This window comes from Mustela lutreola, chromosome 9, assembly GCF_030435805.1.
Source record: "Mustela lutreola isolate mMusLut2 chromosome 9, mMusLut2.pri, whole genome shotgun sequence".
NCBI lineage: Eukaryota > Metazoa > Chordata > Mammalia > Carnivora > Mustelidae > Mustela > Mustela lutreola.
In genome coordinates, this window is record NC_081298.1 from 124,043,992 (window position 1) to 124,068,563 (window position 24,572).

General features: G+C 39.3%; 1 protein-coding gene across 3 annotated transcripts in view; it reads right to left on the bottom strand.

The window, feature by feature from the left end:
• BABAM2 (BRISC and BRCA1 A complex member 2) overlaps positions 1-24,572 on the bottom strand; it is a 406,823-nt gene that overhangs the window by 348,261 nt on the left and 33,990 nt on the right. For all 3 annotated transcript variants that reach the window (XM_059188740.1, XM_059188742.1, XM_059188739.1), the window contains one exon: positions 16,688-16,764. In XM_059188740.1, coding sequence (XP_059044723.1) covers positions 16,688-16,764 — 77 coding nt within the window. The remainder of the gene's footprint in view (positions 1-16,687; positions 16,765-24,572) is intronic.

Below are 24,572 nucleotides of genomic sequence, written 5' to 3' on the forward strand. Positions count from 1 at the left end.
TATTCTAGCCCAAGTACTGGTAAACGACCTTTCTGAGTCTTTTTCTGGGTTCTTTCCAAATATGTGTATCAACCTCATTGATGTATATAAGCTTTCATTCTCTTTCCCTCTCTTCAATAAGGAAACTATGCTGGCCTTTCTCAGATCCTTAGATATCCCTCCTCTCACTGAAAGGTCACAAAACTTAGATTCCTTCCAATTAAGACTTTGCACACAAGACAGAATCGCTTAGTGCCCTGGATTCATTCATTTAATCAACAAATGTCCCCTGATCAACTACTCCACGGGTTGTACAGACCTTAGAAATCAAGGGGGTTCCCACCTCTAGAGTTTCACAACATATTATCTCAGGAACTACAGATTTAGTTCGATACAAATAATCTGGATATCAAATTCTCCCACGTCTTGAATCTAAATTTCTCCCTTCGTGCCATCCTCGGCACACCAGCAAGATGTGGCTGCTTCTCTGATGAGACCACCTAATGTCCCTAAATCTGACATCAAATCCTTCTTCGTGGTGCTTTCTTTTTTTCGGTAGAGCAGCACAGTTGATGTCTCCTTGCCCTGCATTCCTCTTAAGAGCCAGAACACAAAGGAAACCAAGAGCTACACTAATGATGCTGTTGAACCCCACCAAAGATGGGAGTTTCTACAAAGATGAGAAAAGAACCAGAAGTAGAAATGATCCGCACCACTACAGATTGTTACGGGTACCATGTAAAATAACTCAGGCAGGAGTCTGCACTCTCTTTACAAGCGGGTTCTTCTCCCAGAAGAACTGGGCTAAAGGCAATTCTTGTTCTCCATAAATAAAATCAAATTCCCAGGACCTCTGGGTGGCTCAGTTGGTTAAAAGTCTGCCTTTGGCTCAGGTTATGATCTCAGGGTCCTGGGATCAAGCCCCACATCGGGCTCTCTGCTCAGCGGGAAGCCTGCTTCTCCATCTCCCTCTGCCTGCCTGCTGCTCTCCCTGCTTGTGCACTCACTGTCTCTCTCTGACAAATAAATAAAATCTTTTTTAAAAATCACCAAATTGTGACTGCTGAGTCATACGAAAGGAGGAAAACTCTCGCTTTCTAAATTCTACCACATAGTTCACCCTCTGGCATGGTAACTTGAAAAAACTAAACCCTCACTTTGATCTTAATATTAAATAGTGAAGGGGGCACCTGGATGGCTCGTGGGTTAAAGCCTCTGCCTTCGGCTCAGGAGCCTGGGATCATGACCTGAGCCAAAGGATCAAGCCCCACAGGGAGCCTGCTTTCCCCCGCCCCACTCCGCCCCCTGCCTGCCTCTCTGCCTACTTGTGATCTGTCAAATAAATAAATAAAATATTAAAAAAATATATTAAATAGTAAAGAAATGTGACTTAATTTATCCCTGTGTTCCATACAGTTTGAAAATCCAATGGAAATACTTAAGTGATAGCCAGAGTGAATAGTCTTGATGGCTGCCGCTTACAGGAAGAGAAAAATCCCACTGTTGAGGGTAAGAAACACAGAGAAGGAATAACTAAGCAATAGCACAGCCTAAGTAATCAGAAATACCCTTGAAAATCAAAACCCAAAACAAAACAAAACAAAACAAAACACCCTGCCTGTCTCTGAGGACTTCAACAGGACTTCATGGCGGGGGGGGGGGGGGGGGGGGGCGCACACTAACACACATATCGTGTTATGGAAAAACCAGGCAAGACTTACAAATGATGTCAAAGATCACTCAAGTTTTTGCCCCAGACCGACAAACGGAAAGGGTAATTTCGAATTGTACAATTTGCCGAAGCCTGAAGATTTTTGCTCTTTCAAAGGAAGAAAGCAGAGACGAATAACAATAGTGTACTTCCTGGCCTTAGGAAAAGGGAGACAGGACTCTCCAGCTGCACTTCCTAGAGAAACATGCCAGCTGCCTTCTATAAACGAAGATCAAATTGCCAAGAATGTACAGGATCGCAGTTATGATAGATGACCTAAAATACCGATCTGTTGCAAAGAGGATGTAGTGCAAACCACACAGGAACTGACAGGAAATCAGCCCTTGGGCTGGCACTTACACATTCGAGAAGGCTAGGAATCCTGGACCTCTGGCAGCCAAATTCCATCATCTTCCTATGTAGGAAGAATTATCCTTCAGAAGGAACAGTCCGAAAAACCTTGTACAAAGCTTTTTGGTGCCTGTTCCTTTTTAATAACACTGCCCCCTGCCTGAACCAGAGGTTTAACATGGCTAAAAGTCCAGCTGAGGTCCTCTAGCACCAAAAATCACATGTTTGCTGGCACACACACACACACACACCCCTTCCTTCCCTCAGCCATGAGCCCGCTGGATGCCATCAGTGATTCATAGCCTGGGCTGATGGTAAGGAGAAAAACTAATATTTGGAGTTCACCAAATCATGAGTCATCCTCCTAGAAGAAAAGAAATCCTTACAACTGGCAAGACTATGGGACGAAATTTTAATAACAATTTTTAACATTAGTATTAATGCCATAAAAGTTGGCAGAAGGAAAACAATTTAGAAGCATGTGATATTTGGTTTGCTTGTGCCTTATAAAAGTCCAGTTCATGCTCCAAGAAAAAGAATGAGTAGGATATCTACTACCTATTCCTAGACTTGCCTTCTGGACTCACTGCTGCCAAGTTACTCATTCTCCCACACAACACTTTCCATATTAATTTTGACCCTTCAGAATCAGAAAGAAGTCCTGCCTTCTTTGCACCCAAATGCCAAAATGGAATCTTTTAGTATTTCACCTTTATAAAGGGAATGTTTGAAAACAGGCCTCTCTGGCTGTGACATCAGTGAGTTACTGAGGCCTCCAAGGGCCGGAGGAAGCATTCCCAGTCCTTCGCAGCGCTGCTGTACTCCTACGGTGCAATCTGGCAATGGCCAGGGACCAAGTCTTTAAAGCTGTTTTATGGTATTTAACATATGGTCATAAATTGCTCAGTGCTCTAAAGAGGGGCTAAATTTGCCACCCCTATTGATGAGAAATGTTCTTATTTATTTAAATTTAGTGGCAAATTGGCACTGGTCCAGATGGAGAGGTTTAGGCATCAGTACAAAAGAAGAACTAACTGGAGATGAGTTGTGTGTAACTTTCCTATACACTGAATGCAACCACATCAACTTGGGCTCACAGTACCACTATCCAATACAGGGCACAAGAGTACTGTGCAAAGATTCTAATTTCTAAGGCCCCAGTAAGGGGGCAACATAAATTTTATTCAGACTGCACAAGAATTTTTTTTTTAACAATTCTCTCTTCTCCTCAAGCTAACTCCATTTCCTCCCTAAGTCCTTCATTCCTCCTCACAAATTAGATGTATCTGGTCTTCATCTGCAATCCCGAATTTACAAAACTCCCTGGAATGTCCTGAGCTTTCTAGCCACCACCTTTGTCTTTTGCCATATTTTTGGTTAAGTTGTTTGTGATTTTTAATGGCTCTAATTCCCCATCACTAAAGACATGATCTTACTAAAACATTTTGTTCCCTTCCTTTTTACAACCTGGCCCTGTAGCCAAAGGCAGAAGAAAAACAAGGATTTTTGTTTTATTTTGTTTCAGTGGGGTTGTTACCAATGGCATTAATGTGAATGGTATCGAAAGAGAAATGGGAAGGGTAATACCACTACTGGCTTTCTTCTCTTATTTTCTCAAATGGGCAATACAGAACTACAGTCACCATGCTATATATAGATTACATCCCCATGACTTATTCTATAACTGGAATTTGTACCTTTTGATACCAAAGGACCACAAGAGAAGTACAGAAAGAACAGCACCAGATACAGATACAAACGTCCTTAAACGAGTATGAATGAATCAAATCCAGCAATACCTAATAAGGATAATACATAATGATCAACTGCGAGGAACGCAACATCTGAAAATCAGCTTACTTACATATTAATAGAATAAAAAGAGTCGTCATCCTAACAGAGAAAAAGCATTTAAGATATTAACATTCTTTTCATAATAAAAACTCTCAGCCTGTTAAAAGAGATGGTGACTTTCTCAAACTGATAAAGGGACAGTACAGTTGACAATTGTGCTTAGTGATGAAATGCTAAACACCTTCCCCTTAAGGGTGGAAATCAGGCAAGGATGTCTTATTTCATCACTTCTACTCAACATTTTGCTGGAGAGCCTGTTCAGTGCAGTAAAGCAAGAATAAGAAATATAAATCCTACAGACTGGAAAGGAAGAAGCAAAACTGTCTTTTTCACAAGTGACATGATTGTTTTTTAAAGAAAATACATAAGGAGCCTACAAAAAAGTTACTAAAAACTAATAAGTGAATTTAAGGATACAGAGGAAATAATACCTAATATTGGAGAGACTACCATTTTCATCTACTAGAACGCTTGATATTAAGATGTAGGTTCTCTACAAACTTCAGATTCAGTTCAATTCCAGCAGGACTTCTACATTTGACAAGCTGATTCTAAAATCTCTATGGGTATACTAAGGACCTAGAATAGTCAAAACAGTTTTGAAAAAGAAGTTCACAGCAGCACTGTCTGTAGTCGCCAAACTGTGGAAAGAGCCAAGATGCCCTTCAACAGATGAATGGATAAAGAAGATATGATCTATATATACTATGGAGTATTATGCCTCCATCAGAAAGGATGAATACCCAACTTTTGTATCAACATGGATGGACTGCAGGAGATTATGCTGAGTGAAATAAGTCAAACAGAGAAAGTCAATTATCATATAGTTTCACTTATTTGTGGAACAGAAGAAATAGCATGGAGGACATTAGGAGAAAGGAAAAACAAAGAGTGGGGAATCAGAGTGGGAGACATACCATGAGAGACTATGGACTCTGAGAAACAAACTGAGGGTTTTAAAAGGGAGGGGGTGGGGGATGGGTGAGCCTGGTGATGGGTATTAAGGAGGGCCCAGATTAAATGGAACACTGGGTATTATACACAAACAATGAATCACGGTACACTACATCAAAAACTAATGATGTACTATATGATGTCTAATATAACATAATCAAAACTTAAAAATTATTTTTAAAAAAAGAAGTTATAGGGCGCCTGGGTGGCTCAGTGGGTTAAGCCGCTGCCCTCGGCTCAGGTCATGATCTCAGGCTCCTGGGATGGAGTCCCGCATCAGGCTCTCTGCTCAGCAGGGAGCCTGCTTCCTCCTCTCTCCCTCTGCCTGCCTCTCTGCCTACTTGTGATCTCTGTCAAATAAATAACATCTTTAAAAAAAAAAAAAAGAAGTTATAGGACTCACACTACCTAATTTAGAGACTTATGCTAAAGCTATAGGAATTGAGGCAGTGTTACAGGCACATGAGGAGAGAGGAAACATCAGCGGAATACAATGTAAAGTCCAGAAACAGACTCATATGTAAGTGGTTAATTAATGTATATGTGGTCAAAAGCTAAAAATATAAAACTCCTAGGAGAAAATCTTCAACACCTTCAGAAAGGCAAAGTTTCTTAAAAAGCCGGAAATATAAACTATAAAAGAAAAATTGTTAAACTGGACTTCATCAATATTAAAAACTTCTGCTCCTGAAAAGATATCATTAAGAAACTAAAAAGGAAAGCCACAGACTGGGAGAAAATACTGACAAAGTAACAACTAAGTTCTTTCTAGACTACATAAAAACTACCTATAACTCAACAAAAAGCCCAACAATCCAATCAAAATGTTGAGCAAAAGATGTCAACAAGGGGGCACCTGGGTGGCTCAGTGGATTAAAGCCTCTGCCTTCATCTCAGGTCATGGTCCCAGAGTCCTGGGATCGAGTCCCGCATCAGACTCTCTGCTCAGCGGGGAGCCTGCTTCCTCCTCTCTCTCTCTCTGCCTACTTGTGATCTCTCTCTCTCTCTCTCTCTGTCAAATAAATAAATAAAATATTTTTTTAAAAAAGATGTCAACAGGCATTTCACAACATAAGAGAGACAGACAGATGGAAATAAAAATGCAAATTAAAACCACAATGAGCTATCACTACACATCCACTAGAATGGATATAATTAAAAATAATATCAATACCCAATTTGGCAAAAACATGGAGTAACTAGACTGCTCATAAATTTCTAGCAGGGATGTAAAACAATACAACCACTTTGGAAAACAGGTTAGCAATTACTTATACACATACAGTTAGCTTACGACACAGCAATACCAGTCCTAAGAATGTACCCAGAAAACTTAAAACGTATCTCCACAAAAGACATGTACAAAAATATGATAGCGGCTTTATTCCTAATAGGCAAAACCTGGAAACTCAAATGTCCTCAATAGGTGAATGACTACAAAAAACTGTGGCACATACACCTGTATAATGTCGCACTGTGTGGCACTAAAAGAAACGAAGTACTGATACGAGGAAAATTATGGACAAATCTCAGAAACATTATGCTGAATGAAAGAAGCCAGACGCCAAAAACTTACATCGTATATGATTCCATATATATGAAATTCTAAAACAGGCAAAACTGTTCTATAGCTTGAAAGAGAAGGCTCAAGGATTACAGGGATGGTGGTAGAGGAGACAGACTTAGAGAAGGAATGAAATGTTCTGTATCTTGGAGGGACGGAAATGTTCTGTATCTTGACTATGGCTGAGTTATTCAGGTGTTTACAACTAACAAAGTGTATTAAACTGTACATACTAAATGGGTACATTTTATTATATACAAATTATACCTCAATAAAGTTAATATTTTTAAAAAGGGATATAAATTTCTACCTCAGACTCACTGTGTGATTAAATGAGATCATTTATATAAGCCTCTCTACTTCTGCTAAATAAAATAAATGCTAAATAAGTTATTTTAATAATTATATCAGCTATTTTTTAATAAATGATAATCAGAAGGTTTTTTTTTTAACATTCCATGAATTCCAAGAAAATAAAATGTTCTGAAATACCAGGACAAAGGAATCCTCAAAATCTAAGGGAGAGATAATGTCTAATCCACGAAATTAGCACTTCTTACTTGCCTTTCATGAGCATTTTTTAGAACATTCACACATCAAAGGTGACCTGCCTCCCTAATTAGCCTCTAAAAATACTCTGAATGCTAGATAATAATAATCTTTAAGTAAATGAATCTTTTAGAAAGATAAAAATAAAAGTAAAATGAACTATGCTACCAAGGAAAATTATAATGCCTCTCAGCATGATGCAAAATACTAAGTCCCTGGACACAGTGTCCAACTTTTTCCTTAGCTCAACTGTTACAAGTCAGAGGGAGCGCAATTAACGCCTACTCTCCCTGCAGGTGATCTTGGAGACGAGAAGGGAGAAGGGCGCCAGCCAAGGAGCGCATCCATCAGAGCGGCAGACTGGTGAGTGCAAGTGAAGAATCAAAGATGCCCCTAAAACAGTCAGGCTACTTTAGGATTTCCTTGGCCCGTCCTACTAAAGCCAGAACGGTGTGAACAAAAGCTGAAACTGGAAAGGCGGGGTATTTAAGAAGTACACCGTGCAAATCGGTTGTGTAGGCTTTTGGCTTGGATCATTGTCAGCTGAGCCCCTATGGGGGGGGGGGGCGCAGGGAGGCGGGAACAGCAGGCTGTGAGAGCCTTGAATACCAGGCTGAGAGTTTCAGTCACTAAAATACTGAAAGGGAGGAGGACAGGGTTAACACAGAAAGATTACTCGGTTAACACTGTCCAAACAGATTATTTATTTTAAACAATGTAAGAAAGAAATCACACTGCTGTCCCAGTAAGTGCCAGCAGCTATAGCCACCGTAGCCAGCTTTCAGCTTTCTATTGGTCAAAATGCAAAATACAAGGGACAGTAACAAACCAAACAAAGTGCAAACTTCTTAGAGATGAGATTAAATCACCAGGACCTTAATAACTTTTTCAGCTGGGGCAACACTTGCCACAACACCCCGGGGCCTTTGCGGGCTCCCACCCTGGTGGTCAGTTTCTGCATCAGGACCTTGAGGGTCTCTACACAGTACTGCATAGGAAAGATCATAGAGGACAAACGCCAGGAAAAGAAAAAAAAAATGAGCACTCTGAGTTGACCAATGCGGCTAGCTAAGACAAAGCAAAACGTGGCAGATCTGAGATGTGAGAAGTGCCGGGTAAGAGCACCTGCACACACGGAGCAGCGAAGCCACACTCTGTCTCCTACAAGGAGACAGGATCCAACGTGAAGTTAAGTTTCAAGACCCAGTAAAGCAGAAGTTCTGGAACACTATTTGCAATGTGTCTGTAAAAATCTTTGTGTATGTGTGACCACTCTTTAATAAAACATCCCACTTAAGTAGCAGTTCTAAGGTTTATCTCATTTTATTCTAATCATTCCCCAAAACATACAAATTTAAATTCAGTGATGAAACCTTGGAAATGAACAGTAACTTTACCATATTCTCTGATGACACGGGAGGGAATGTATTATCCAAATCATAATTATTTTTTTTTAATTTGGGCTATTTTTTTTTAAGATTTTATTTATTTATTTGACAGACAGAGATCACAAGTAGGCAGAGAGCCAGGCAGAGAGAGAGAAGGAAGCAAGCTCCCCTCTGAGCAGAGAGCCCGATGCGGGGCTCGATCCCAGGACCCTGAGATCATGACCTGAGCCGAAGGCCGAGGCTTTAACCCACTGAGCCACCCAGGCGCCCCAAAATCATAATCTTATTTTTTCCACTTTTTCTCTTGTTAACAGACAGAGACACACACACACACACACAGGCTTTTCCTCTGGGAAAGACTTTCCACTTCAAAACCTTTGGAGATAATTTTTTAGCATGACTTCCTCACTCTGTTGCAAATAGCTTTGAAATGTTCATCATTCCTCTCAAATGATAAACAACCATACTGCTTCTATTGTTAAAGACAAAAGGAAAAGGTCTATAATTTCATTTGGAAGCTCTTTCGAAAGAATCCCTGAAACACTGTAACAGATACCTCTCTGGGTACCTGCCCAGCTCATGCTTACCTGTGCTAAACTGTCCCCCTGTAACCATAACCCAGGACTCTTGATCAAACCCCTGGATCAAGAGTGGACACCCAGTCCAAGCTGCCAATAGGACCATCTCTCCCAAGAATTGAGACTCAAAGACCAGAGGCTGCCTCTGGTGGCCTTGAACTGAGTCACAAAGGGGGCTCAGCCATTTCTTCTCTATGTGAGGAGAGAAAGCGAAATCTGGGGGGAAAAGAATAAAGTAAATAAAGTGACAACAGACTGTGCTGCAGGAGAAAGAGACAGACGAACAAGGACACAGATGCTGATTGTCTGCTATAGTATCTCCCATCCTGCTAGTCCCAGGCTCCAGTCCCTCTGAGGTCTGGCTATACTTCCTGCCCTTGGGCACCACAGAATTCATTTAATTCCCATGAAGACAAACAAATGCTTTACATTTCTTTCAGTGGGTTTCTTATAACCAAACAGTCCCTGATTAAGAAAAAAAATTGTTAGTATGAAAAATACAAATTTTAAACAAAAGATAATTTCAAACTTGAAACCAATGTTAGCTAACAGCTTGATTTACTGGTCATTAATTTCCTCAGTATACTTAAAATATTTCAATAACCTCTTCCTGTAGATACATAAGTAGTGCCATTCAAAGAGCTTGTAAAATTGAGAATACTTCAAAGTTCTGTCACTCCTTCATTAAAACTCATCATGGCCAGATCCAAAGAGTGAACATGGTTAATGTATTCCGCCAACATCTATTTTTTTTTAATTTTTTATTTTTTCAGCGTAACATTATTCATTATTTTGCACCACACCCAGTGCTCCATGCAATCCGTGCCTTCTATAATACCCACCACCTGGTACCCCGACCTCCCACCCCCTGCCCCTTCAAAACCCTCAGATTGTTTTTCAGAGTCCATAGTCTCTCATGGTTCACCTCCCCTTCCAATTTCCCTCAACTCCCTTCTCCTCTCCATCTCCCCTTGTCCTACATGCTATTTGTTATGCTCCACAAATAAGTGAACATCTATTAAACAAGTCCCTCTATATGCCAGGCAATAAGCTAGAGATTGGAAATAAAACAGCAAACAGCCTCACTCCCTGCCCTATTTATAGGGTCCACAAAAACATCCACACAGTAATTTCTTCGAGAGTTAAGTGCTAGACAGAGTGACTACGGTCGCCATATCTACAAATCTGTGTTTTTACAAAACTCACTGCTCTTTCCCTGAATTTTGTTATAACTGGGAGATTTTCACTCGTTTTAGTGACATCATCCTAAACCTCAACATGCGTTTTTCCTTAAATCGGTCTCAATCACTGAAGATCCACTTTTCCAATCGTCTCCGGCATAATGATGAAATTCAAGGACCTGTCTTTGACTCAGACATTCCCTGATACCCTGCACGGGAATCTTACACAAGCTGGCATCTCTTCCACTGCCCTACAGTTGCCTCTTCACATTGAAAGAGCTGAAGAAAAAAACAGCATTCCTGATGTACCATAATCTGGTCCTTTTCATTTCAATGATTTAATTCCAAATGTGGTAATTCTATAGACGTCAGTTCACGAATTCATGGGAGAAATATGTCCTCTCCCTTGTCTTTCGTCCTCAGGATTACGAACTGCACAGTGTCCCTTATTCACAGAGGACATTTACAGAACTATTTTCTAATATATAAAATACGCTGAAATACAGATTTTAGTTACATGCTATTTTCATTTCATCTACTTTAAGGCAAAGTGAAATGCACATAGACAAAACAGATACAGACTCCAAATCTACAAAATAACTTACATCCTTCTTTTTATCTGAATTGTTAAGAGCAGCGTTCCAATTACAAACTCCCTGTATAACAAATAACTTCTAAAGACTGAATTTCTGTTGGTAGAAGACTGATACAAGTAACAGAATGCCACATTCTTTATAGCACGATACTTCAACCGACAAAAATCTGAATACTAAGCCTCATTAATTCATGCAAGCATTCACTCCATTCCTTCAACAAATATTGAATTGAAGATCTTCACTAGGCTAGGGCCTGGAGATACCATTTAACAAACAAAACAGTCTCCACCTCTAACCTCATTGAACTTAGAGCTGTGAAATAGAATTACTATAAGAGTCAAATAATTTGATTCAGCCTGGGTTAAAATTATAGTTGAAACCACCCACCACAAGTTTTCAATAGGATTTAACGAGAAACTTCAGATAAAAATGTTGATTATATAAATGGCTTTGAAACTGTAAAGCCCTAGGTTAGCCACTGCCCGGTGTTTAGAAAGATAAAGGTAAAAGTCAGAAAGTATTTATCTAGTAGTTACCATAGAATATAATTTAAATCAATACTTGTGAGTTTCTTGTTACCATGAAACTAAGTCTCTTTCTAGGTCTGTTTCCTAAATAAGGCAAAGAGCTTTTCTGTTTGTTGTGACAGTTGTTTTCCAAGGACTATTAAACTATATAACCTTTCAATTACATGTTTGTTTTAGGAAACTACGTGTGTTAAAATATTTATTATAGAGAGTAATAGTTAATTATCTAAAGGTGAACACCATGTTGGTTGTAGGAGGTGGAATTCAATCACAAATCTTGTGATATTTAACCACTATGCCCTTACTGATCTTGAATATAATACATTTGAGATTATAAAAACCGATGGAGTAAAAACATATGTAAAAAGTGTCTGGCATTGCCAGGTTTTTTAAAAGTAAAATGAAGGAGTTTAAAAAAAAAATAGAAAAAGGCGTGAGTCTAACATTACTTTTAAAGCAATGCAAGATCTTAGTGTTCTCCAAGAGGGGAAAATGATCCTTTGCAAATTCATGATTTGCCCAGAATTATTTATTCTTTTACAATAAACTTGGTTGCTATAGTAAATTATCTGTTTCCATGAACTTCAAACCATGCACAGAACAAACCTCTACTAATTATTGTGGTCAATAAAATTTCTAAGTGTTCTACATTACTACTACTCTCAACATGTAACAACTCGACAAACTCCTCACAGAAACATTTATTTAAAAACTGGAATGGGGCGCCTGGGTGGCGCCCAGGTGGGTTAAGACTCTGCCTTCGGCTCAGGTCATGGTCTCAGAGTCCTGAGATTGAGCCCCGCATCAGGCCCTCTGCTCACTAGGGAGCCTGCTTCCCCCTCTCTCTCTGCCTGATGCTCTGCCTACTTGTGATCTGTCTCTCTTTCTCTCTCTCTCTGTCAAATAAATAAATAAAATCTTTAAAAAAATAGAAAATAAAAACTGGAAACATCTAATTTTGAAATAATTTTAAAATATGCACAGCTGCAAAGAAAGCAAGTTGAAATAACGATAACCTAGATATTCCTCAAGTTAAAGAAAGTAAGATAACTTTGCCATGTAATCACTGGCGTGAAGGAATTCATGTGGGCAGATTCATAAAACACTGGTGCAGTAAAGATGGTTCCGCTGATCTTCACTTCGGTTTTAACTGGATCAAAAGGTTTGCGTATTTGTTTTGATTTTCTTGGTGTAAATTTTTCCATTTTTTATTCTGTCAGAGAACAGTGCCTTGTGTTTCATAATTCATGGGGTTGATTTATTTTTGACAATTCTATCACATTTTCAACAGCTATTACAAAACAATTTCCATCGGCAAATTTTAGAAGATTGGTAGTGTGGAAGCACTGCGGCACCTCAAAGTATACACTTTTAGAGTTTAACGCATAATTTTTTTAAAGCGAGGGATTCTAACACTAACCTTAATCATATAACCAGTATCTTTCAGAAAGCCTTCCTAAATAATGTCAAGAATTTCAGAAGAAAAAAAAATACTCATTCTTCCAATTCAATGAACTTTTATAAAAATAGTGTATAATCCATTGGTTTTTCCTTTTATTCAGCTGTGGGCTGCTGAAGGCTAGAATGCTAGAATCTTGACTTCTCTTAATGCGGAAGACCCTCAACATGCAAACTCCATTTTTTATTCCATTATTATAAAGCATTCTATGGTTTAACTTAAGTCCCTAGTACATAATGATTATATAGAGCAATAGCTTAAGAGGACATAATTAACTTATATGGTGAGTGCCAATCCAAATACCATAATCATCAATGTTATGTGAGGCTTCCTGTGAAAATCATATAGCAATGAGAAGATACAGAATATTAGTAAATGCTTTCTAACACAAATTCATACAGCGAGTAAGATCTTTGTGAAATTACACTATTTCTGGATCAAGACTAACCACATACATTTATTTCTTCTCCCTTGTAAGAACCATCCTTCCATTAAATAATGAAAGAGGGAAAATAAGAATCCAAAACAACATTAAGAGAAGAGGAAGGGAAGAGAGTAGCAATCAGTAGATGAGCGATTTCAACAAATTCCTAGAAGGCAGGATGGAGACCGAGGAGGAGTCACTGACAAGACAGGGCAGAGAAAGCTCTGGCTGCAGTAATGTGAGGGAAGCCATGTGTCCTAGAAAAGCCATAAAAACTTGTGGTCATTCAGTGTAGGAAAGGGAAGAATGAAAAATGGGGCTAAGAATGGGGAAATTAACAAAAAGCTCCATGGGGAATAGTCTATGATACCCCCCAAAATGGCATGGTGATCAATGTGTATGCCCCCCACAAAATGTAGGGGATTTCCTAAAGAAATAGAATGCCAGAAGAGCTGAACTCCCTAATATGATACATAGGGGTATGTCATACTAACAGCTAGCCCACCATTAACCCACATACTCAATAAGCTCGGTTCACCCATACAGAAGTCTTAATGTTTTATTGTCTGTCGTAAACGTAAGTAGACAACCAAAACCCATCTTTTTACTTTCTTTTAGATTTTATTTGAAAGATAGAGCTAGAGAGAGAACACAAGTAGTCAGAGTGGCAGGCATAGGGAGAGGAAGAAGCAGGCTTCCCGCTGAGCAAGGAGCCCGATGCAGGCCTCAATCCCAGGATCCTGGGATCATGACCTGAGCCAAAGACAGACACTTGACCAACTGAGCCACCCAGGGACTCTAACCCATCTTTTATTTAGAATAACAGAGGACAAAGATGATAAACCAACAAAAATACAATCCCCGGAGAAAATTAAAACAATTACAAAAAACTTCCTGTAAAAATCTATATTCATTGAAAGCTTTTAAGACCCATATGCATAAAATAAGAACAAGATGTTGTGAAAGAGGAACAGAGAGGAAGAGCAAGAAAGAGCTCTCAGGAATGAAGATACCAAATTATGACTATGGTAACTAACAATTACCAGAAGCGTTCCAGGAAAGGTAGAAGAGTGGAGGGAGGAAAGGAATCTAAGCAAAGTATCTGTCTGTGTTCCAGCAATTTCTTTAACCTACTAAAACACAGAATTTCCCATATATATACTCTACAAAGCAAGGCTGAATCCAAGAGAAGAAACCAGGCAAACCCCACAGTAGGACTACAGATCATTCATTCAAGGGATTTATAAACAAAGCGCAGAAGATAACGTGAGCTTTAGAACAGATAATAAGTCACTAATTTTGACATTGCAAAAGGAAAATAATACAAAAGTTGGAGGTGAAAGCAGAGGAATGGAGGGAAGGGCAGGAGCTAGTATCTTTGTCTCACAAAGTGGGGAGCCAAAAGACACTCTCTCTGATTCATGGGAAACTAAATAAAAATATCCTAACCCAGAGATTGCGCTTACATAACAACAGTGCTGCTACCTGTGTGCCGGGAACTTACTAAGAACATTAGGGGTTGTTCATTTTAACTGTACCATACGATGTTCAAAATGATCCTTAAAAAAAGAAAGGAAAAATGTTAAAGCTACAGGGTAACCAACACAGGAACCAGCAGTGGTGATAATAACTACATTAAAGGGGAGGAAAGAGAAAGATAAAGAATGTGGTGAAAATAGGCAGATGCCTCGTGTATCAGAGCAGGAAGTCAAAAGATAACAATATCTAAAACTGGTAAGTCAAGAAACAGAGGCATAAATATTATTTAGACAAACGGCGATCATCCCCAGAAGAACTACATACTGAAACAACATCAACAAAATTTAAGTGGTTCCCTTGGGAAACAGGACTAGACTTGGGAAGAAACGTAACAGAAGACTACCGCATTTATGTATAAAAAATTTCTGACCTTTTTCCATTTTTAGCCATATGAGTGATTTACTTTGATCCTTTCTTTTAAATTTAGTGAATAATTTTTTTTTTCAAAAACACTCACAATCTAGAATGTCCTACGGGCAAGTGAAATTCGTATGGATTTTAACGGTTTCCAGAGAATGAGCTAATAATGCCAGCTCCATAAGTTAGCATGTCCTACATTTTTCATTTATTTTTTTAAATTTTTAAATTTCTTTATAAACATGTAATGTATTATTAGCCCTAGGGGTACAGGTCTGTGAATCACCAGATTTACACACTTCACAGCACTCACCATTGTTCATTTTAACTTTCCCTCCACTCTTCTACCTTTCCTGGAACGCTTCTGGTAATTGTTAGTTACCATAGTCATAATTTGGTATCTTCATTCCTGAGAGCTCTTTCTTGCTCTTCCTCTCTGTTCCTCTTTCACAACATCTTGTTCTTATTTTATGCATATGTGTCTTAAAAGCTTTCAATGAATATAGATTTTTACAGGAAGTTTTTTGTAATTGTTTTAAATACATACCCTCCCCAATGTCTACATTTTTCATTTAAAGCTGTACTTGTGATTCTACAGAATACCAAGATGTAGCCCCTGGTGGCCTGTCATTGTAAGACACAGAATCCACAGTCTGAAAGGCACTATTTCCTCATCTGTCCCATCTTTAACATTTATGTTCTTTATTCCTCTTGTTAAGAATGGAAAGACCCTGTTTACCACAAGCATAGGTTCAAGAGAGAAAATTCCTGGTGAGATCGTTACTAACTAACCAAAGCCACCACTACCTCCACACTAGGCTAGAGCATCAGCACTGGTCATAACGGCCGGAGAAGGGTGGATACAACCCAGGGCGTACAGACGTGGACTGAATCAGCAGCGGTAGGTCTTGCCTGCTCTTCTCCAAGGTTCCAAACCAGCCGTCCAAGAGCTCTGGCCACACCCCACACACATACGGCTGGAACAGCATTACACGTTGGCTCACACTATGATTTAACTTTTAAAAAAGTAGTCAGCATCCAAAACTGATATGGATTTCCACCTTTTCTCAATAAATCAACAGAGGCAGTCCCCTCCAGGAGGGTAGGTGTGCCCCAATTTGCCCCACCTAGCCCGCTCCCCTCATTTCTGTTACCAGTCCAGCTGTGGTAGCCATTTGCGTTTCTGACCCTTGGAAACCTGTCGGCATTCCAAAACTATGCCAAGAGTCTCTGGGGTAGGACTCGTAGGCTCAGGGGGCGATCAGGAACCCATCGGCAACAATGGCTCTTGGCAGCAATGGCTCCAGAAGGAAGTTAGCGACAGTGGGAGATAACAGCCATTCCTATCGAAATGTTGTTTCTAAAGAGTAGGTATTTTAAAGCAGTGGATTCTCTCTATTGGGGCATTACATAAGATCTTCCAGTGGAGAAAAAACAAAAAAATATAAGAATTACCTCATAGGCCTAAAAATTGAGAATTTCGGTGTATGCCTCATTGACCACAGCTTATTCCCTGCCAAGTGCCTTACTTTCAATAGAACGAGGAATGAAAGAAACTTTTAAAAAGTGGTAAATCCTAGCGATAACACTTAACAGCCAGAAGCAAAAATGGAAGCAAAGTCTGATAACTATTACTGTAATCTACACTTTCGATAAAAGAGTCATCATTTACTTACATTTTAATGTCTCTCCAGCATACGGTATGTGCAGTTTAAATCGGTCACAGTTGGGTCCAGGAGTCAATGACGTGCAGCTTTAATGAAAGAAAAGAAAAGATTTTTTTTTAAGTCCACTTATTTACGACATCTAATAAAGTAAATGAAAACTGCTCCTTATAGATACAAGATTAAAACACTGGCTTATAAAGAAAATAAAAGTCCTTGATGGACATGGAGGCCAAGACAATAGGACATCCCCTGAAACAAATAATCCATTTATCTCACAGTAAAACTTATCAGCTTTCTAAGGACAAACACCAAGGAAGCTTCAACTACTTCTCTCCAAAAAGTGTATCTTGGCTTCTGATGCAGGTGTATTGTCCAAAACAGTCTTTGGCGTCAAGAATCTTAAGAGTTTTATGGACATATTTTAAATACAGACCCTTAACTTGCACTCATACTAAAAAGAGTCCACTTTTTTCTGACCCCAGATCATTTTCTCTCTCCATAGGTAGGGCACTTTCTCTGGACTTGGCACCCCTGGACTTCCATCTGCTGCAGAGTATAAGGCACTGTCCTCGTGTTCAGATAAAATGCAAATGGAAAAGGAGTTAGTCACTCAGGTCTGGGTTTATTTCTTTTCAATCTCTTACTTCACAAAATTATACAATGTTCTTTGTTCTTTACCCAGATTTACTTCACAAGCTCTTTCATGACCTCACAAGTGATAACCTCAACTGCACAACAGCAGCACTGGCTTCATAAATTAATACAATATTAATATGAAGTCAACTGAGGAAATTATAAGCCTTCATTTAGTTTTTAAAACTGAAGTTTTTCCATTATAAAGTAAAGCAAAGATATGCTAAATTTCTTTCATAATTCCAATACTGACTATGAGACATCTCTGAAAAGGATATTTGAAGGAACAGAAGAATTGTTAGAATATATGGACCACCTCCCTAGATGCCACTCTAAGGCAATAGTCAAATAAATTTAAGAAATGTTGACTCTAAGGGATGCCTGGGAGGTTCAGTTGGTTAAGTGTCTGACTCTTTGATTTCCGCTCAGGTCTCAATCTCGGGATTGTGAGATCCAGCTGGTGTCAGGCTCCGAGCTCAGTGTACTCTGCCTGCGATTATCTCTCACCCTTTGCCCCTTGCCCCACTCAGGCACCTGCATGCAGATGCACACGCTCTATTTCTCAGGAAAAAAATGCTGACTCTAAAAAAACTAACTGAGATCTCATACTAGATTTACCCTTACTTTTACCAAAACTATCTCCACGTGAAGGAGAAAAGAACCAGATGGAAAGTTTTATCTCACATATATTTAACATAAATCACTAGGTTGATTATTCCTCTTATCTTCAGGGGACAATTAAAAAAAACACCAGTTTACAAACTAAACAACAAAGTTACTATACAATTGTATAGTAACCTATTTCAACTTTTTCTTAGAGGTTTTATGAACGCATTCTCCTTTACTGCTCAAAATAAAAATTCTTTGGGGCACATTTTATTAAAGGTAGGGAAATATTTCCCTTATAGTACAATCTTTCCTAACCCATAAGCATGGCAGTTATTTGAAAACACTTCTGGAAAACACATAAATTAAAGCATTACAAATATAAAGTATGACCTAATGACAGAAATGAACTACAAGCAACACCAAGAATTTTTTCTCATATATATTCAAAGAACAATATATATTTTTTTTTATTTTAATACAAAAAAACACTATTCACAATCAAGCATCTCTTCTGGGCGTGATCAAATTATCTACCTATCTCACATAGCTTAGCAACTGAAGTTATTAATAGTACAGGAAATCCTCAGGATTAATCTGATTCGAGTTTGTTTGAAGAACTTGTCCTTCTTCAGTGTGAAATCAGTTGTGCGTTCACTGTTGGGCCACATTTTGTACTCTTCGCTTTACGCTTTAACGAGAACTGAAAAGGGCCTTACGTTCTGCCCCCTTCACCTTCCTCCCTTCCTACGTGAACAGCTGGTTCCAGCCACCCTGGGGTGTTAAAAAACACATTTCTCCATCTGAGTGATTTGCTCAACTGTTTTTTTTTTTGTTGTTTTTTTTTTTTTAACCTAGGCATAAGGATTTACTGTGCATTGTTCTGTGGGTTAGGAGTACAGGGTGGACAAGACAGACAAGCTCGACCCTCCCATGGAACTCAAATTCTGACAAGGGAATAAGAGACAGAGACACAAAGATGGTTCCAGATGGCTAGATGTTGTGGAGAAAATAAAACAGCACTGCCATGGAACAGGAGCGCCACTGCACTGGAGGACTGGGGAAGACCTCCTGGAGGAGGTGACATCTGAAACCTGCGTAACCATCACCAAGGGGCCGGCCGCCTCCCAGGGTGAGTTCTGGGGCAGAGCACTGGAGGCAGAGGAAACAGCTGGTGTAAAGGCGTGAAGGCAGGAACAAGTCTGATCTATCTGGGGGAAGCAATCTTGATATGTTTGGACGATGCAGCCAAGCAGAGTGAATGAGGGAGAGACCATCAAAAGATCAGGACAAGGGGTAAGCAAGGGACAGATCTTGCGGAGCCTTGTAGGTGGTGGCAATTAATGCAGAGTTTATTCCAAGAACAAAGGAGGGTGTTAAGAAGAGTAACATTATCTGATTCTTTTTACGAGATCACTGTCTACTGTATGGAAAAAGAGAAAGAGACTGTAAAAACATCCAACAGAAACCAACAGGAGTCCATTTCAGGAAAGAAAGATGAGGGATTCTTGGGCTAAGGGAGCAACAGTACCAATGGAGAGATGCGGATTTACTCACTGGAGCAGACTGGGAGGGAAGCAAGTTTAGGAAAAAGAGCTATCAAGTGTGAGAGGCACCTGGGTGGCTCAGTCGGTTGGGCCGCTGCCTTCAGCTCCGGTCATGATCCCAGGGTCCTGGGATTGAGTCCTGCATGGGGCTCCTTGCTCGGCAGGGAGCCTGCTTATCTCTCTGCCTCTGCCTGCTTGTGTGCACTCTCTCTCTCTGACAAATAAATAAATAAACAAAATCCTTAAAAGAAAAAAAAAAGAGTATACAGTGTGAGACAACAGCCAAACCATATATAGAAACACAGCCAGAGTAAGGGGGGTGGGGGGGGGAGCACAGACAGCCAATCCATGAAAACATCATGAAAAAGACAGAAGAAGAATTTGCTACACCTTAGAGTAAGCACTGTATATTACTGAAAAGACCACTACTTGGTGTGGGGACACGGGCAAGGGTCATACTCCCCAAAGAGCATTCCCAAGTTAAAATGGCTAACCTCTAGTTAACTGCAGGTTTCTGTTTTGCTAAGAGGAATATACAAATTCACGGCCAAGAACTTCACAGTTGAAGGCAACAGGGGAAAGACGATGCTGCCATTAGCAGGTCTCTCTCTCCTAAACAGCATTCGGTTTCTCTCAGGAAATGTTGAACCAATATTTAAGCTATCTCTTATGCTCTATCTTCCATACTATCCAAGTAGCTGTATACTACCCAACAGCTGTATGGGAAATAAGCCAATGTCGTGTTACTTAAAGGTTCTTTTAAAATTAAACTAAGAATATTTCCCCTGCTTTAAAATTACCTCTATCTAAAATTGGTTTGGGTCATATATTTAATTTACTGTGAAATTTCAGATCGCATTCAAGGACAGCATTAGTTCTTCCGTTACTCACAAAAAAAATGAGTTTAAAAAGATCAAAGAACACTTATGAATAGTATGATTTCCATTTACGAGAAAGATCTACGTGTGTGTATGTCTATGCACATAACCAGATTTCAGAACGTGGGTTGCCAAAAGGTGGCAGGATCTGGGGTACTCTTTACTTCTTTTGATTACCTTTCTGCATTGCTTTGATTTTTATGATGAACATGGACTATTTTGTAATTACATTAAAAAAGTTAAGGTAGATCCTTTATATATTTGACTAGATGGCTTGATTTATCATTTATCTTGGTCTTCTAAAGAGCATCACTCTTTTTTTGAGAAAAACTGCAAGGATAATCTAATGATGAAGTTTTCAAGTAAAATATATATGGAAGTCTTTCTATCGTGATATCACAAAACTTCACACCACTAGTATTTACCATCCCTCATGATTCCATTGTGTCAGAGTTTGCGAAAGGCCTGATCGAGCAGTTCCGGTGTAGGATCTCCTGGGAAATTGCAATCAGACGTCATTAATAGATAACTAATGTAGTGGAGAAGTTCATTCATCTAGAAAATCATTTCCTTATATAAGTATGAAAAAGCTACTAAATAATAAGCTGCTGGCTTCATTAAAATTTTATTTGTATAATGGCAACTTATCCTAACACCATTAGATCTAAAATTTAAAAACCAATATTCCAAATTGAGTATCTTTGAATAAGAAAATAATTTTAAACAATTTAAAAAGTGCTGACAATCAAAATGTAACCTCAAATTTGTCTCTCCACTGAATTTCTCGAGTGCTTACCACTTGTCAGGCACTGTGCTAGGTACACAGAATAGAGCAGTGACAAACAAAAAATGTCCTAGCATTATATTGGGGGAAAAGAGGTTTTGCATAAAGAACTATGCTCTAAAAATATATCTTGTACTGCAAATGCGCCATTTTCAAAGTTGCACACACGGGAGAACAAAGGGAGTTAAACCACCACATTCTGCAGATGATGCAAGTGGGAATTATCAAGTGGGACTTCCTGATAACATCAGAACAGGTAGTTTCCTGGGTGCTTTATTACAGAAATTAGAGCCAGCTAACCACAGATACAGTAAAATGCTAAATGTTAACAACCTCCACATACTCTTGTCCCTACCATGGCTTACCTACATCTATCTAATCACATGACTCCTAAGATGATTATTTACCTATTTTCCAGTTGTGGTTTATCTTCCCCACTAGGTCTTGAGATTCTTGGTGCTGGGGTCCCTGGGGCGGTCTGTCAGTTAAGCCTCTGCCTTTGGCTCAGATCATCATCTCAGGGTCCTGGAATCAAGTCCTGTATCAGGCTCCGTGCTCAGGGGGCAGTCTGCTTGTCCCTCTCCCTCTGTCCCCATATCCCCCCATGTTCTCTCTGTCTCTGACTCTCTCTCTCTCTCAAATAACTAAATAAATAATATTTTTTTAAAAAAAAGATTCCTGGTGCCAACACTGTTTCATATCCTACTGTAGCATCTAGCAGAGTACCAAGCATCCAACACCGATAACACTTCAGCACCTACTAAACGTCAAAAACTAAACTCAGCAACTGTCATTTTACAAATGATGACAGTGAGGGGCCAAGGGTCTCACGGTGCTCAGTGAGAGCGCTGCACTGGAAACCATGTTCAGGGTTCTCTGGCCACACCTTAGTCCCTCTGACCTAGGCATCCTTCAGTCATGTGGGAATCTCCAGCATCTAGCACTGCTGTCGGGGCCATGGATAATGTCAATAACTACGTGACTAAAGGTTTGCCAAGTGAATGCATGGACTTCGACTCCCGGCCTTACGCTCTTTTCATGACCAAAACCACTGACTTAACTGGAACTGGGAAACCACTCTTATCCTCCCCTCTGAGATAAAAGTATGATTATCTATAAAAGGTCGTCCCTTTGAGGAGCTGTCCATGTGACCCAGAATTTATGAAGTCACTTCCTAAAATTACTCTGTTTTCACAATAACTAAGAACACACGCTGGCATTTGTTGAGCATTTGCTCTGTGGCAGGTACTATTCTAAATTCTTTAATTAGACTGAACTATTTAAACCCACAGTGACCTTCAGAGATAGATGCTATTATGACCTCCATTTTACAGATGAGGAAACTGAGGCACAGTATGTTACTAGTTAGTGACAGAGCCTGGATCCAAACCTGGGATGTTTGGTCCAGGTCCATGCTCTTAAACACCACTCTAAATCATCTTTCAATAATTAAAGGGGAGGGGCGCCTGGGTGGCTCAGTGGGTTAAAGCCTCTGCCTCGGCTCAGGTCATGGTCCCAGGGTCCTGGGATTGAGCCCCACATCGGGCTCTCTGCTCAGTGGGGAGCCTGCTTCCCCCTCTCTCTCTGCCTGCTGCTCTGCCTACCTGTGATCTCTGTCTGTCAAATAAATAAATAAAATCTTTAAATAATAATAATAATAATAATAATTAAAGGGGAAATCATCAGAATTAGTAAAAAAAAAAATGTGAGTTATAAACTTGTCAATAAATGCCATTTTATTAAGCACCTAAGATAATAAAAAGTAAAGGCTGACAAAATGTTGCCAAAAAGAGTGCTCTATCATGCAAGCTTCAGGGAAATGAAAAGGATTTACCAGTAATAAGTATTAGAACTGTATACATTTAAATCAGTGATGTCAAAGCGGAAACAAGGTGCTCCTAATTTGATTAAATAGGCTCTGCAATGTTAATGCTACTGACTTATTTAGCAAACCCTTTAAACAAACGGTGAAAGTAAATCTGGATTTGAATCACCTTTAAATTATTACTTGTTCATAGTTCCTGAGATCTGACTCAAATTATTGAGGAATCGCTATAAACAGGAAAAGTTGGCAATTTATAGGATTTTCGTGACAGCCAAAAATTAATCTGAATTAACAAAGTTATACAAAGGTACTCTGCAATAAGACATTAGCATTTTTAAGAGAATGCAAAATAAAAGCAAAATACAAGCTTTCTGATTTAATACTGAACCTATTATTGGATATGCTTTCTGGAAAAAAGAATGATTTAAGCCATTTCTCCTCTCCGAGCCATCTGAAAAGAACAAAGTAGATGAGTCCAGGGTTCCTTCCCTGAGTCTACGTCAGTTTCCTTTACGCTATTAATTTACCATTTGGCTCGTTCTCCTACAGAGCTTCCTGTTTTCTTGATAATGACGTTGGTGCTTAACCAACAATATTCACCAGCAGCTGAGAAGGAAGTCCTCAGCCTTGGCAACCTAAAATCACAGGTAACTGTGAAACAAGACCGGCTCAGAGACCAGTAACGGGCTGCTACATGAATGTGAAGTCATAAAAATTAGAGTGGCTTCTTGTTAGCTCCTATTCACCACCATTTTTCATTTTATAGAATTGCTTTCTTCTGATTCCACTCAGACCAAAGCAGCCTCAGAGCTGCTAGACTGAAAGGCAGCAGCAAAGAAGCTGGAAGAGTGCCTCAGGCCATCTCAACAGCTACCACAGCAAGCAAAAACGGCATGTGGTCTGCAAAGGCATCTGCACTGCTGATCCACAGGCTTTTACACCCTCAGCCTTAGAGGGGAATTAGAGCCCATCAAAACGCGCTAAGTCAAGTTTAGGCTTTGGGGAGGGTGGGGGGACTGTTGAATTAAAACAGGTACAAGAAAGCAAAACAAACAAACAAAAAACTGCACTGAAAGAGATTTCTTAAATCATTCAGAAGAATGGCTCTATTTGCTTGATGACATATGATGTTCCCGACACACCAAATAGCTCCTCTATATCGCTAAAGCCTACAATCTATTTCTAGGCGTACTAGAAAGTGACGGATTCAGTTCTTAGCACAGGATTCCAAAATGCCATTACCAAAATAAGTGACTCAGTTCAGAACGTTTTAAAAATTATAAAATTACAATATTAAAAAAATGTGTTTGCTGATCATATGGCACAACAGTTATTCCCAATTTGTATGCTGTATCCCCATTTATAAATGATAGACTTCAACTATAAAGTAGGGAATATTTTTAAGTGTTAGTTAAACCACAAAAACGTGGTTTAAATTACAGTACGATTCCAGTAGGAATGAGGGGCTCAAAAACTTTTTAATAGTTAACTAGGAGGCAGGAAATCTTAATATTTTGAGATGGATGCTTAGCTCATTAATAGTCAACCTTTCTTCCTTTCTAATATGTGCACTTAATTCACTCTTAACAGAATAAAAGAGAAAATCAATAGGATTATCTCA